General features: G+C 46.8%; 1 protein-coding gene across 1 annotated transcript in view; it reads left to right on the top strand.

Moving 5' to 3' along the window:
- ADAMTS17 (ADAM metallopeptidase with thrombospondin type 1 motif 17) overlaps window positions 1–15,507 on the top strand; it is a 323,961-nt gene that overhangs the window by 256,259 nt on the left and 52,195 nt on the right. Inside the window, exon 18 of the mRNA XM_060260248.1 lies at window positions 1,939–2,096. Within this exon, the coding sequence (XP_060116231.1) occupies window positions 1,939–2,096 (158 nt within the window). The remainder of the gene's footprint in view (window positions 1–1,938; window positions 2,097–15,507) is intronic.

The raw sequence follows: 15,507 nt of genomic DNA, 5'->3' as shown, positions 1-15,507 counted from the left end.
TCTAGGAGATTTTCCCCCTAGCGTTGTTGGTTTGGTTCTGGAAGGGAGGGGGGGGAAGTGAGAGGAAGGCTACAACGCCTGCTGAGGGATTTACTGATCCCTGCCACTGAAGCACCAACACTCTAAGATGGTGTTTCTCCACAGAGGCCCTTAGGCAGTCGAAATCTTGTGAACCCCCTTGCAAATTATCTCAGAGTCTGAGCGTCCACCCTGCCACCCATGGCCCCTGCTGCAGCCTTCAGGCACCTTCTTAAAAGCCCCTTTTACTAAGCTGCGGGGGAGAGACAGAGAGAGGTAAACTTGGCGACAACGCCAGCAACAGCCGCACCAGGCAAGTTGGGCAAAGAGCAGCTCGGTTGCTGGCTGCACGTGCAGGCTGGGAGGGCTGCAAGCAGGGGGGAAACCGGGGTGGAGGGGGGAGGAAAGCTGGCCTGGGCTCCCTAAATGTGGGGGGGACCACAGGCCAGTGCCTGCTTGGCCTAATTGTTAATCCGGCCCTGGTGCTAATCGCTAACTGAGGACTCTAACTGTTCTACTGCCAACCAACTGTTGAATGTTATTACAAACGATGTATTCTGTGTCTGTGGCCTTAGTGGAACGATCCATAAATTGTTTTGAGCCTCAAATGGTAAAGGTGGGCTATAAACTTTTCCGTAGATAAGTTCTAAAAATCCGTAGGTGCGCCTGAGAGCCGCTCCACGCAGTATTGAGAATGAAGCAATTGACTTCTTGACCAGTTCAGAATGCAGTTGGGGTGGCGATCATACTTCTGAATGTTACCTGATGGTGCAAAACAAAATATCCTTGCCTGTTCTAAATCAGCCCATCAACGAGAAAGCTTTCCTGTGCTGAAAGATTTACCGCGCTTAGCTGAAATCTACCCTTTATCACTATGCAGAGGCAGGCAGCTGCAAACCACCTCTGAATGTCCCTTGCTTTGAAAACCCTACAGAGTTGTCATAAGTTGGCTGCAGCTTTCTGGCACTTGACACACAGATCCAAGATACGGCTTAGAAGGGATAACTGGGATTGTTAATGGGTACGGTAGATGGATTAGGATAGAGTTAGACCAGTTTTGCAGTAGACCTTTAATCCTGGTTTAGCCCTGTCCCCAAACTGACATTCTACACTAGAATCATAGAATCACAGCAACCAACTCTGTGATTCTGTGATTTTAGTGTAGAATGTCAACTTTGGGACAGGGCTAACCCAGGATTAAAGGTTTAGTGCAAAACTGATTATTACTGTAGTTTGGTGTAGTGGTTAAGTGTGCGGACTCTTATCTGGGAGAACTGGGTTTGATTCCCCACTCCTCCACTTGCAGCTGCTGGAATGGCCTTGGGTCAGCCACAGCGATTGCAGGAAGTTTTCCTTGAAAGGGCAGCTGCTGTGAGAGCCCTCTCAGTCCCACCCACCTCACAGAGTGTCTATTGTGGAGGGAGAAGATATAGGAGATTGTAAGCCGCTCTGAGTCTCTGATTCAGAGAGAAGTCTTCTTCTCTAGCAGCTTCGGAACTGGGAGATGATTCTAAATTATAACAGAGAAGAGAATAATGTAAGATACTTTGAGTCCCCATTGGGAAGAATGGGGGGGGGGGGTATAAAGCCAGGACTTTTTTTGTAGCAGGAACTCCTTTGCATATTAGGTCACACATCCCTGATGTAGCCAGTCCTCTTACAGCTTACAGTGGGCCCTGTAAGCTCCAGGAGGATTGGCTACATCAAGGGTGTGTGGCCTAATATGCAAAGAAGTTCCTGCTACAAAAAAGTCCTGGATAAAGCTAATAACGAAAATGGTGGAGGAAGGCCAGGAGACCTCAGAATGTGGAGTCTGCTTCCAAAAAAGGACATTTGGCAACCTTGGTGGGGCTAAAGCACAGTAATCAGTCTTGAGTGATAGATCTGCTTCCCATGCCATGTTGATTTCTTGTTTTCCAGCTTTGAAAGATTCCAGTAAGAAATCCATTAACAGTGACTGGAAAATTGAACTTCCTGGGGAGTTCCAGATCGCGGGAACGACCGTCCGGTATGTGCGAAGAGGTCTGTGGGAGAAAATCTCAGCCAAAGGACCTACTAAAATACCACTCCATTTGATGGTAATTTTGAAATATTTCGATTGTCTTTCTTCAATGGGTTTTTTTTTTTTAATTTCCAAAGTAACAGTGGGCTTTCTTATCTGGTTCCTGGTTGGACTGGTTTTGAGGCCCCAAGAGAGCATAAGCACTGAAAATGAGAGCAGTGCCGTGAACTCAGTGTTGACTTTGGTCTAAGAACACTTGATTTTTTCATATCCCCTGATTGGTCCTGAAACTGTCTACATCAGGGGTCCCCAACCAGTGTTAGTTAGTTAGTTAGTTAGTTAGTTCTTTATTCACAGTCATCCGACCAGCTTAAAAATACAAACAAAACAGAAACAAACCCATCACCTCTTACACAAAGTTTTAAACTCCTGCTGTTGTTAAAACTCATAACCAAGATTTCCACTCTCAATTTCCCTCCTTTCCAACAGAGCAGCATAACAGAATCGAGCAATCTTAGAAGAAACGTCAGAATGGGCATCAGACAGGAGGAAGGCAATTTGCTCATCCTCCTGCCAGCCCGCCAAGGGTCCGAGAATCAGAGAGATTAGTCTTGCCCTCAAGTCCTTATAGTTTGGACACTGCAAAGCCATGTGGGAAGTTGTTTCAACCTCGTTACAATTGCAGGGACACAATCTTTCCAGATATGGGCGCCCGGCGTAACGACCCAAAAGCACCGATGAAAAAAGTGCATTGAGCCGTGCTTTTTGGACCAGTACCGGTCTGTGGCCTGTTAGCAACCAGGCCGTGAGCTGTATAATTATTTAATTATATATTACAATGTAGTGATAATAAGAAGACCTCACTGGATTTATATCCTGCCCTCCACGCCAAATCTCAGAGTGCCTCACAATCTCCTTTATCTTCTTCCCCCATGACAGACACCCTGTGAGGCGGGTGGGGCTGAGAGAGCCCTCCCCAGAAGCTGCCCTTTCAAGGACAGCTCTGTGAGAGCTATGGCTGACCCAAGGTCATTTTGTAATAGTAAAAGCTGCAAGTGGAGGAGTGGGAAATCAAACCTGGTTCTCCCAGATAAGAGTCCGCACACTTAACCACCACACCAAAATAAAGTGCACAATTGTATCATCCTCAAACCATTGTTTCCCCCCACCCCTGATCCACAGAAAAATTGTCTCCCACAAAACCGGTCCCTGGTGCCAAAAAGGTTGGGTCCACTGGTCTACATGACCTTACTCTCATAGCCCAACCTGTCTGTCATGATAAAATGCCATAAACTCTTCTTTGGTTATGTGGATCTGAAACTGAACCATAAATATCCATTATTGGACTCACTGCCTTCTAAATTATGGTGGAACACAGCCGTTTTTGTACTGTCTGCCTTTAAGAGGATCTTTTTCCAAACTGATTTGCTTGCCAAGGAGTCCCTGAAATCCAGAGGACTGCACAGAATTGAAGGCCTTGTTCTAGAACTCTGGACCAACTGGTGGAACCAGGTATAACCCAACTGAGTCACATGAAGATACTACCAACCCATCATTATTTTATCTACGAAGAAAGAAAGAAAGAAAGAAAGAAAGAAAGAAAGAAAGAAAGAAAGAAAGAAAGAAAGAAAGAAAGAAAGAAAGAAAGACCAAGGAACGAAGTTAACATAACAGGGAAGAAAAATTAAAAATGGGTCTCAAAAGTCAGAGCTAAATGTGGGCCCCGGATCTGAAAATTTTGATTTCTACTTTGGAAAGTACTTTCCATTCAGGCAGGGCCCTGATCTCACCACCATCCTGCAAGGGTGTACTTTAGCCACTCTAAACCAGGGGTGTCGAACTAATTTGTTATGCGGGCTGGATCTGACATAAATGGGGCTTTGTGGGGCCACGCCATGCATATCATAAAATGTAATGCCAGGTAGCGGCTGTATAAACTAGATACAGGCAAACACAATTTTATATATATATATATATATATATATATATATATATATATATATATAAATATACAAAGATGCTTAAATAGGCTTGCGAATCCCCAGGTCCCAGCAGGGGTTCTTCTGCTTTCCCAGACTCCTTCCCACCCCCAGTCAGCTGGCTGGTGGGGAGAAGCCCCACCCCCAAAGCCACCATGTGACCAGGGGGGTCCAATTCTATGAGCCCCAAAAGAAGGTGCCCCTATCCTTCATTATTTCCTATGGAAGGAAGACATTTTAAAAAGTGTGCTGTCCCTTTAAATGTGATGGCCAGTGCTCCCTTGGAGTTCAATTATGCTTGTCACACCCTTGTTTCTGGCTCCACCCCTAAAGTCTCCTGGCTCCACCCCCAAATTCCCCAGATATTTCTTGAATTGGACTTCGCAACCCTATGCTTAAAACTCTTACAATATTTGTTTGAAATGCAAAGGTGGGGGAATAGTGGGATTTGGCAATGCAATTTTTAAAATAAAGCATTTTTAAAAGCACAGGGATCACAGCAGAAACTAAAACTATAAACTAGAAGTATGAAATGCTCTGAGCCTAGGAAAACATGAAAAGGCTGGACATTGCAAGCTTCTCCCCCCCCCCCCGCCCCGAGTGTCAGTGGATCTCCAGTGTAATGTCCCCCTTTCTCTGTTGGTTCCCAGGTCAGAGTACTCACTCAGGCAACAGTTCCCAGGTCCATTCAGCAGAGACAAACTGGCTCAAAACATCAACTATTTATTTTCAAGAAGTCATCTTCAGCTAGCCTGCAAACACTGGGGAGTGAAACTACTTGAGCTCTACTCCATGGAAATACATTGCAGCACAGAAAGAGTTGCAAGGAAAATGCAAAATGGATTTTTCGTTAAGGTATCTGGCCTTAGATAGACAGGGACTGGAATGACAGCCCCCAGAGTGAAATGACAGTCCCTGGAAATAGCTGAAGTGTTCTGAGATTAGAATGAAGGCCCCCAAAGTGGAATCCAGTCCCAGAGTGGAATTCCAGTCCCAGAATGCTGCTGCTATTCCCAGGGACCGTCATTCCACTCTGTACCTTGTCATTCCAGTCCCAGAACACAGGTACTATTGCTAGGGACCATCATCCTATTCTGGCACTGTTATTCCAGTCCCAGAGTACTTTTGCTGTTGCTAGAAACAGTCCCAGAATAGTCTGTCTGGGCCAGAGACCTTAATGCAAAATCTATTCTGCATTTACTTTGCAAGCCCTGAAGAGCTTTCTGCCAAAGCAGGCAAAGGCAAGGATGAGGGAGCTTAGAACTTTAGAATCCTGGAGCTTCAAAGGGTGACGACAGGCAGGGGAGGGGGAGGAGGGGGGGAGAAAAGAGCAGTGGGCCAGATGAAAGCCATGGGTGGGCTGGTTCTGGCCCATGGGGCATAAATTTGACTCCTCTCCTCTAAATAGCTTCCAGCAGCTACTTGTTGCGGGGGAAATATTCCTAGAGCACTAAAATAACCTGGCTTTCTTGGAGAGCTCGCCCACCCTTTCTCCCCTTCTAATAGAGGAATCTCTGATAAATTTCCAAAGATTCCCCAGGATCTCTCAGAGTTCAGTATTAAAACTCCCTGGCCTAAACTATGGCAGGACCGGATCTACATGTTTTTTGAGGAGGGGGGGGGCAAAATTTAAAAAATGACGCTATCTTATGGTCCCATAGAATACAATGGACTCCATACCCAATTTGGTGCCCCCTCCGTTGGCGGCCAGGGCAAGCACCCCCCTCTGCCCGCCCCCCTAGATCCAGCCCTGAACTACAGTGGGGCACAGCCTGACAAAATGCATACCCACCAATGTTCCCTCAAAGCTGCAGAGTCTTGTGAGCAACAGTTCTACTTTGTGAGCTACTGGCATGAAAGCTGTGAGCTCCTGCATCAATTAGTGCGCTCTGGGGTCATCTTTCCTGAGCCGAGACAAAAATGTGTGAGCTGGAGGCTAAAAATCTGTGAGCTAGCTCACGCTCACTCAGCTTAGAGGGAACACTGATACCCACCTGGGTAAAAGCACCACGACCTCCATTTGAAACCCATTAAATGCACACGTACTCACATCCATATATACATCTAATAGGTGGCTATACCGTTGCTCAAAATTGATTTCATACGGGTGCTTCGATTTCGCCTGCCTTATTCCCAGATTGAGATAATAAGGATTGCTCTCTCGTACTCTCTCTTTTTTTCTTTTTTAACAAAAGGAGTTTGGCCTTTAAAAAAGAAAAGAAAAAGAAAGACCTAGGGCCTTTCTCCAAATGCGTTACTGTAAGTATGTTCCTTGGACAAATGAGTGTTTGTGTAGCTAAGGTCTGTTTCAGGCCTCCACTTGGCAACCAGAGACAATCGCAGCCCCCGAGATGCTTCCCAAAAAGACCGCCTGCCTCCGAGCGGAGCGGAGCAGCAAAGTCGTTAGCATCTCGTTTGCTTAAGTAAGGGCAGGGCGGGGCTTTCGCTTCTCGCTCTTGGCGAGCGCCGAGCGTTTTGGATCCCGCAGAAAGCCTTTTTAAAAAAAAAACAAAAAACCTAGAGCTGATTGTCTCGTCTGTCTTCGCTCTGGCCTCCAACTCAGACTCATAAAGCTCCCTCTGTAGCTACAGATGTGTCTTTTACTTCCCCCCGTCTTGCAAAAGATATTTGTCTGTTTTCATACCAACTTGGGGGTGAGGGGAGGACTCTGCCTGCTTTCAGAGAATTAAAGGACTTGAAGGGCCTCAAGGGTTATCTGGCCCAATATTCCCATGTAGCCTGGGTCTACCCAAGGTGTCAGCAATCCACTGCAAAAGCTTGCTGGACGTAGCTCAAAACTCAGGGGAGGGACGGTGGCTCAGTGGTAGAGCATCTGCTTGGGAAGCAGAAGGTCCCAGGTTCAATCCCTGGCATCTCCAAAAAAGGGTCCAGGCAAATAGGTGTGAAAAACCTCAGCTTGAGACCCTGGAGAGCCGCTGCCAGTCTGAGAAGACAATACTGACTTTGATGGACCAAGGGTCTGATTCAGTATAAGGCAGCTTCATATGCTCATATGTTCATATATGCCATTTTCACTTAAACCCAGCCTTTAAATAAGAGTGACTAAGCCAGGGATGGCCAAATTTGCTTAACATAAGAGCTACATGGAATAAATGTCAGATGTTTGAGAGCTACAGGGAGGGAGGGAGGGAGGAAAGCAACTTTAAATGCATTCTCCAAGCTGCTGGCTGCCTTGGAGAAGTGATTTAAAGAGACAAATGCCTTCTCCATGCTGGCTTATGGGGCGCTGGAGAAGAGAGGGGCTTTGAGAGCCACACAATATGCATGAAAGAGCCACATGTGGCTCCTGAGCCACAGTATGGCCACCCCTGGACTAAGCTATAGGGATAAGAGCTGCACAGCATAAAGATTAACATAAACATGGTGTCCCTGAGTGTCACAATGCCCGCCAGTACCTTTCGTGGTATTCATTAAGAAGAAGAAGATTTATATGCCACCCTTCTCTCTGAATCAGCGTCTCAGAGCGGTTTACAATCTCCTTTATCTTCTTTTCTCTCAACAGACACCCTGTGAGGTGGGTGGGGCTGAGAGAGCTCTGACAGAAGCTTTCCTTTCAAGGACAATTGTGGGAGAACTATGGCTGACCCAAGGCCAGGAAACAGATTTAGGACTCTCTTTGGGTCACTGAGACTTGGACACTAAACTTTGCGACCATTTCTGTCGCATGAAATTATTGTACATATGTGACCCTATAAGGGTCTATTACAGGTGTGGCCAAACTGTGGCTCGGGAGCCACATGTGGCTCTTTCGCACATATTGTGTGGCTCTTGAAGCCCCCACTGCCCTGTCAGCTGACTTGGAAAAGGCATTTGTCTCTTTAAATCACTTCTTCAAGCCAAGGTAGCTGCTTGGAGAATGCATTTAAAGTTGCTTTCTTTCTGCCTCTCCTCCCTCTCCCTTCTATTTCCTTCCTTCCTTCCTTCCCTCCTTCCTTCCCTCCTTCCCTCCCTCCTTCCCTCCTTCCTTCCTTCCTTCCCTCCTTCCCTCCTTCCTTCCTTCCTTCCTTCCTTCCTTCCTTCCTTCCTTCCTTCCTTCCTTCCTTCCTTCCTTCCTTCCTTCCTTCCTTCCTTCCTTCCTTCCTGTCTTGTGGCTCTCAAACCTCAGACTTTTATTCTGTGTGGCTCTTCCATTAAGCAAGTTCGGCCACTCCTGGTCTATTATAACTGTTGGTCATGAGCTAGATGGTGCTATTGAAAATCATACATTTGAAGTGTGCATGACCTCTTCAGATTGTATACGCTGTAGAGATATTAATATTACAGATTTATTATTTGTGCACATAATCACTGTGACATGCAGATCTGGGAAAAATATATTTTATTAGAACTCAGTCCAAGGGAGAGCTTAATTCACGATAATCTGTGGTAGCCATCTTGTGCTGACTCCACCTCCTGGAGCAGCCATTTTGTGGCTGCACTCACCACACTGTGTCAGAATTCCAAAGATGCCTGCAGGCAGGGCCAGCCCTGCCACTTAGCGAACTAGGTGATTGCCTAGGGCGCTGGCCTGCTGAGGGTGCCGAATTGGGCACCTCCGTGTGATTCGGTGATGTTATCGGTGCAGGGGTGGGGGGCTAGAAGTTAACCTTGCCTAGGGTGCCCAACAGTCTGGGGCCAGCCCTGCATGCAGGCTCACAAAGGCTTGGGCCACTTGCTGTATTGACTTGCAGAAGTCAACATTGGTTGCCTTTCTGTGTCTCAAAACAAGACTCTGAGAGCTGAGCAGTCTTAGCCAGGCAACTCCCTAGACCAGGGGTGTCAGGACTGACCTTGCCTTGGTGCAGTAATGTAACCAAGCTGTACCTGGATTAGGTAACTCAGTAAACTCCCTAAGTAATAAAAGCAAGAGAAAAAAAGGCTTTGTTGAAGAAATTCAAGGAAAAGTATAAAAGCATTGCATATAGGTCAGTGCGAGTAAAATGCACAAAAAATAAGAAAGCCGATCAGCTACCATTACTGGAGTCCACTCCTAACACAGTGCAGCTGGTTCTTGAAGCAAAGAGAACCAGAGCATAATACAAGTATCTTCCTAGCAACCAAGAGGAGTAGAGAGGAAAGGGTAAAAAGGAAGGAAGTTCTTCACACTCACTAAATAATGCACTTTGTAACTGGATTTTACTGTGTGAGATGACAAAATCCAGTTGCAAATGGTTGCTAAAGTGGATTGAAACTGAGTTATTTAGCATGTGTGAAAGCGACTTTATGAAAACTTCTGGATATAACCTCCTGACCTCGTCAGCCAATCACTGGGCAGTATCCATGGGACTTTCCAGGGTGAGAGTGAGTTCTCCCTCCCATACCAAATTCACAGCTGAAGTGGGCGAGCTAATTAGCAGGCTGCACAGAGAAAACAGTAAAATTAACTCAAATTGACTGGAAAATTCCTTTAAGATGTCTTCCTTTCTCACAAGGGATCCCCACCCAGAGTTGCCAAGTCCCCACTGGCTGCCCACAGGGGACTTTTTTCGTGTGACATCACCCAGAAGTGACATCATCATGCCGGGCATGTCACATGGGGACACTCTAGCATTTTGGGGGGGAACTCTTATGGCACCATAGAGTCCTCCCCCCAAATTGTTAGACCATCCCCTAACGAAACCATAGAGTTTCCCCCAAAATTGCTAGAGCATCCCCATGTGATGTGCTCAGCGTGACAACATCATTTCATTGCACCACACATACCACACACGTTCGAGCTCTTTGGGCACAGGGATCCCCCCCAGCAGCCTGCTTTGTGCCAGCAGGTTGGGGACCCTGAAACCAGTGGGAGCTTGGGAAGCCTATCCCTAACCAATTTGAGTCTGTTGGCATCTTTAGACCCAGAGTGGTGGGCATATCCACAAAATGGCTGCCACAAGGTAGTGGGCACAGTAGGGATGCTATTCCCCAGATGGGGCGGGTGATCCTCTGGGTTTTTGGGCTCCTGCCTGCTGCCAGCCAACTGGTCAACAGGGGGACAATCTCACTCCCCAACGTGACATGCTGGCATCATGCAGCAGTGCTCTGTTTTTGGGGCAAAACTCTATGGGTTCGAGGGCAATTTTATCATAAAGTTTTGCACATCATGGTGCTCTGCCCCCACTCCCAGGATTTCCCTCCACCTCCCAATCCAGCATGATCATCAGGCCTGGCACCCCTAGGGCACAACCGCAAAGTTTCAGGGAGCACAGTTATGCATAACTCTAAGAATAACTCCTCAAAATTTGGGGCAGAAGCTCTGCCTAATATGATGTTTTTCAATCTTGACAACCAGTCAGATTTCCAGCGTCCAGTCAGAAGCGCCGCTGGGCAAAAGCCCCTCTTTGCCCACCCACTTTCTCAAAACCCTTGGCAGGCACCAGGCAAGATATTGGTGGGCACCATGGTGGGCACAGTCACCAAGTTAGGGACCCCCAGCCTTGGTGATGTTACCAGTTCAAGCCCTTGTACCAGCCCCTTTCACCATGCAGTGCACACCTTTTCAACAGGCCCTAATATTCTGTGGACTCCTTCATGACTGTGCAAGTTGGGGGTTGGCAGGGCAAAAGCAACAGTCGTGGTTTGATCTGCTAGCGTGTTGGCAGAGAGTGGATCTTTGGTTTTGGTTTGGATTTACATATCGGAAGTTTGAGGCCTCTCCTTTAGCAAAGCTGCTAACACTGCAAGGTATACCTGGGATTCCTTGCAAATTATTCAGTCTATTTGGTAAAGTATTTATTCCCACAAATGCACATGGTTGCTTTGCAAAGTGCAAGAAATCCCCAAAGAGTTTGGCATCTACAATTTAAAAAAAGTCCATGAAGGAGGGGTGAGACAAACAGGATGAATGGGCATTCATTTCAGGTGCATGCGCTAGGTTTCAGCAGGGATATGCCAGAGATTCTCTGGGGAAAGTATATTTTGAAAAAATTGAAGGAAGCAGAGTGATCAAGCTTAGCCTTGATCTTGTGAGAGCTAGGAAGCTAAACAGAGTTGACCCTTGTTAGTACTTGGATGGGAGACTACCAAGTGTTGTGGGTCAGTCAGGAGAGAAGGATTCCTCAGGAGAAGAGGAGTTGTGCTCTGAATCAGAGGAAGTCAGCAAGAAGATGAGCTGCAGGCTTGTCAGAGTTCACAGACAACAGCAGATGCAGAGCCACCAGCACCTTCCAACGGATGAAACCCAGGTGGCTGTTACCACCCTCCAGTTTCACCCATATCCTTAGAGCATCAGAGCTGAAGGTTTAGAATGGAACTCCAGGAGAGAAGACAAAGCACATATCACCTGGCCAGATGCCAGCTCCTTGCTGATGATGAGTAGCTGCAGGGTTACACCCAAGCAGTTGGCAGCAAGAAAGACCTTCCAGCAGAGGCCTATAAAAGCCAATCAAGGGAGACTATGGGATGTGGAAGCTATAAGTCACCACCTGATAAAATCTTTAACCACAGTGCCTGATTCTGCTTTGCTTCAGTGAGCTTCAAGAAGAAGAAGAAGAAGGCTGCAAATATATACCCTGCCCTTCTCTCTGAATCAGAGCGGCTTACAATATTCTGTATCTTCTCCCCCCACAACACACCCTGTGAGGTGGGTGGGGCTGAGAGGGCTCTCACAGCAGCTGCCCTTTCAAGGACAACTCCTGCCATAGCTATGGCTAACCCAAGACCATTCCAGCAGCTGTAAGTGGAGGAGTGGGGAATCAAACCCGGTTCTCCCAGATAAGAGTCCGCGCACTTAATCACTATACCGTGTGGATTTTGGACCTACTTGCTTTTGTGTATGATTCTGGACTGATAAACTTTGCCTCACACCTGACTTCTGGAACCCTGACTTTGGACTGACTTTAAGGCTGACTCTGGATTCTGACTGTACCTAGCACTCAACACCAAGGAAGGACCAAGGTTGCTATGAATAAGGCAATGAACGAAAAAATACAACTGAAAATATTACTAACAAGTGAATATACATATCATCATTTCAAATGGAGATAGCAATTACACATTATTTGTAAACAATCCAATTCCCAAACATGAATCCATTGGTTACAATCTTCAGTCCAATGGATACTGTGCCGTAGCATTCCTTAATTCGAAATATAGTTCCTTCTAGACAATTTCTGATGTGCAATAAGAATCCGATCATATGGTTTTCATAAAAAATTCATAATCCCGTAGTGATTGTTACAAGGGCGTTGCCTGAGCTCTTGTTTCAATAGATTTTCGTCAGGCAAGGGATTAATCAAGAAGAAGAAGAAGAAGACTGCAGATTTATACCCCACCCTTCTCTCTGAATCAGTCTCAGAGCAGTTTACAATCTCCTATATCTTCTCTTCTCACAGCAGCTGCCCCTTCAAGGACAACTCCTATGGCTGACCCAAGGCCAGTCCGGCAGCTGTAAGTGGGAGAGTGGGGAATCAAACCCAGTTCTCCCAGATAAGAGTCCGCACATTTAACCACTACACCAAACTGACTCTCAAGCAATCAATGTGCTATGCATGTTTTCTTCAATGGGATCAGAGACCTCTGGGCAGACTCTTCAAAAGGCAAATCACTCAACGTCTCAAGAAGTGAATGGGCATCATGGCCCTGTTCTCAGGGGCAGTTCCCTTGCAGGATGAACGTTGGGCCCTGGCTGTTCCAGCGTCTCCGTATTGCTCCCCAGTAACCCCTGAGTGGTGGTTGCCTGTCTCTGTTCCTTCCCATGCCTGACAAGGTTCTTGCACGTCCTAGCAGGATGCCAGAGGATAATAGCTCCTAGCACTTCCACCGGGGTCATTCTGTAATGTCTTCTGTAATGTTCCTCACTAGCGTAGGTGAGATTTGAAAAATTCGCAAAAGCTGGGTTGAAAGTTTAAGGGCTGGTTTTTCAGTGCAAAAGGTATTGGCTTCAGGAAGCAAAGTTCCCACTGAAAGACACTCTGCTTGCTCACGAAAAACTGCATTTCGGGAGAAGGGTGCTGCCATTCCCCCCCCCCCCCCCGATACACACTGTGTAAGAGGGGGAGGGATTCCACTGTGCGTTGCACTAAAATAAAAAAGTGGTTGCCCTTTTTATGTATTTATTTGCTTCATTTAAAACCTAACTTACTTCCCAGTGGGGACCCAAAGCCACTTACATTGTTCTGTCCTCCATTTTGTCCTTACCGCAACCCTGTGACGTAGATTAGGCCAAGTGTGGAGTGCTCTGTTCTCTGGTCTCATCCAGCAAAATAGTTCTTACGTGCTTAACTGCAAGAGACTCCGATTTGGTTGAGCAAGGCACGCGCAAGACTCAGCATCAGGGCTTTTTTTATAGCAGGAACTCCTTTGCATATTAAGCCACACTCCCTGGTGTAGCCTACAGTAGGCTGTGTAAGAAGAGCCCTGTAAGCTCTTGGAGGATTGGCTACATCAGGGGTGTGTGGCCTAATATGCAAAGGAGTTCCTGCTATTAAAAGAAAGCCCTGCCCAGTGTGGTATCATGCGTAGATCATTGCGGGAGGGCCAAGAGATCAGTGTTCAGATGCTCACTTGAGGCTGAAGCTCATTGGCCTACCTCTTGACCTAGCCCCAAGCCTTGCCTAGCCTACCTCAGTTAATTGTAATGGTTAAATGGGGCATACCATGCGTGCCTCACTGATCTCCTTGAAGGAAGAGTGGGATAAAAATGTAAGAGGAAGAGAAATGTAGTTCTGTCACACCGCCTGCTGGCAGTTTTCCCCTCAGTTAACTTGCTCCAAGAACCTGATTCCCTCAGTTAACTTACTCTAAGACTCTGATTCCCTCAGTTAACTTGCTCCAAGACTCTGATTCCCTCAGTTAACTTGCTCCAAGATCCTGATTCCCTCAGTTAACTTGCTCCAAGACCCTGATTCCCTCAGTTAACTTCCTCTAAGACTCTGATTCCCTCAGTTAACTTGCTCCAAGACCCTGATTCCCTCAGTTAACTTACTCTAAGACTCTGATTCCCTCAGTTAACTTGCTCTAAGACTCTGATTCCCTCAGTTAACTTGCTCTAGGACTCTGATTCAGAGAGCCAGCTTGGTGTAGTGGTTAAGTGTGCCAACTCTTATCTGGGAGAACTGGGTTTGATTCCCCATTCCTCCACTTGCAGCTGCTGGAATGACCTCGGGTCAGCCTTGAAAGGGCAGCTTCTGGGAGAGCTCTCTCAGCCCCACCCACCTCACAGGGTGTCTGTTGTGGGGGAGGAAGATAAAGGAGATTGTGAGCCACTCTGAGATTCGGGGGGGAGGGCAGAATATAAATCCAAAGTCTTCTTGCTCCGCAAAACAGCTTAGGCTGATCCGAAATAAACAAGAAGTCTGAGCCGAATTCTGATTCCACTGGCAGACTTCGGGAGGAGAGGAGTTGCTGCCTTTTCTCTTCCATCTTCAGTCTTGTCTGGGTTCGTAGATTGGCGGTGAGGAGGGGAGAGGTTGTATCTATTTCATCACGTTCTGTGAGGCTGAAGCACAGTGATGCCTGAAGCTATCCGAGGGTCAGATCATTTCTTGTTGGCTCCGTTCCCTACCGCACACCAGACAACACATTACAGTGTTTGTTGATGGTTCGATGTGTTCAGTGGGCCTCTTAGCACCTCCAGCTAATTCAGTAAGCTCACGTACCATTTTTTGCTGCAATGAGATACAGTATCACCTGCTCCTTCCACACCCCACCGCCCAGTCCCTATCCCAGCGTCTGCCAAATACACCTTCCAGCACACCTGAATTCCCCCGGACAAATTTAGACATGTACGATAAACGGCATCTAATTCAACAAATCTAAGAACGTTAATGAATTGCTGGAAGAGAAAGGGTGGTTGATTTCACATTTCTGGCAGCCTTAATTACTTTGGGGTGAGTAGCCAGAAGCAGACGGATGGGTGAGTGAAAATCTAAAACCCAAAGTTTCGTACTGAACGAACATTCTTTAATCTTTAAAAGGAATTTTGGTGCTATGTTTCTCAGTTAGGGTAATAATAATAATTGTGTGCCGTCAAGTTGGAACTGACTCATGGCGACCCATGACCATAACCATGCGCTGGATTTTTTAGGTAGAAAAAAATCCATTGCGTGGTTATAGGATGGGGGAGACTTGTCTTAGCAGTAGTATGTGAGAAAAGGATCCGGGGTCTTAGTGGACATGAGTCAACAGTGTGATGTGGTGGCTAAAAAGGCAAGTGCAATTTTGGGCTGTATCAACAGAAGTCTAGTGTCCAGATCACGTGAAGTGATGGTATTGCTTTACTCTGCTCTGGTAAGACCTCACCTGGAGTATTGTGTTCAGTTTTGGGCACCACATTTTAAGAAGGATATAGACAAGCTGGAACGGGTCCAGAGGAAGGCGATGAAGATGGTGAGGGGTCTGGAGACCAAGTCCTATGAAGAAAGGTTGAAGGAACTGGGCATGTTTAGCCTGGAGAGGAAGCGGCTGAGAGGTGATATGATCACCATCTTCAAGTCCTCGAAGGGCTGTCATATAGAGGATGGTGTGGAATTGTTTTCTGTGGCCCCGGAAGGTAGGACCAGAACCAATGGGTTGAAATTAAATCAA

This window comes from Heteronotia binoei, chromosome 19, assembly GCF_032191835.1.
Source record: "Heteronotia binoei isolate CCM8104 ecotype False Entrance Well chromosome 19, APGP_CSIRO_Hbin_v1, whole genome shotgun sequence".
NCBI classification, from domain to species: Eukaryota; Metazoa; Chordata; class Lepidosauria; order Squamata; family Gekkonidae; genus Heteronotia; species Heteronotia binoei.
The sequence above is the reverse complement of the archived record's forward strand: the minus strand, read 5'-3'. Positions and strand labels throughout refer to the sequence as shown.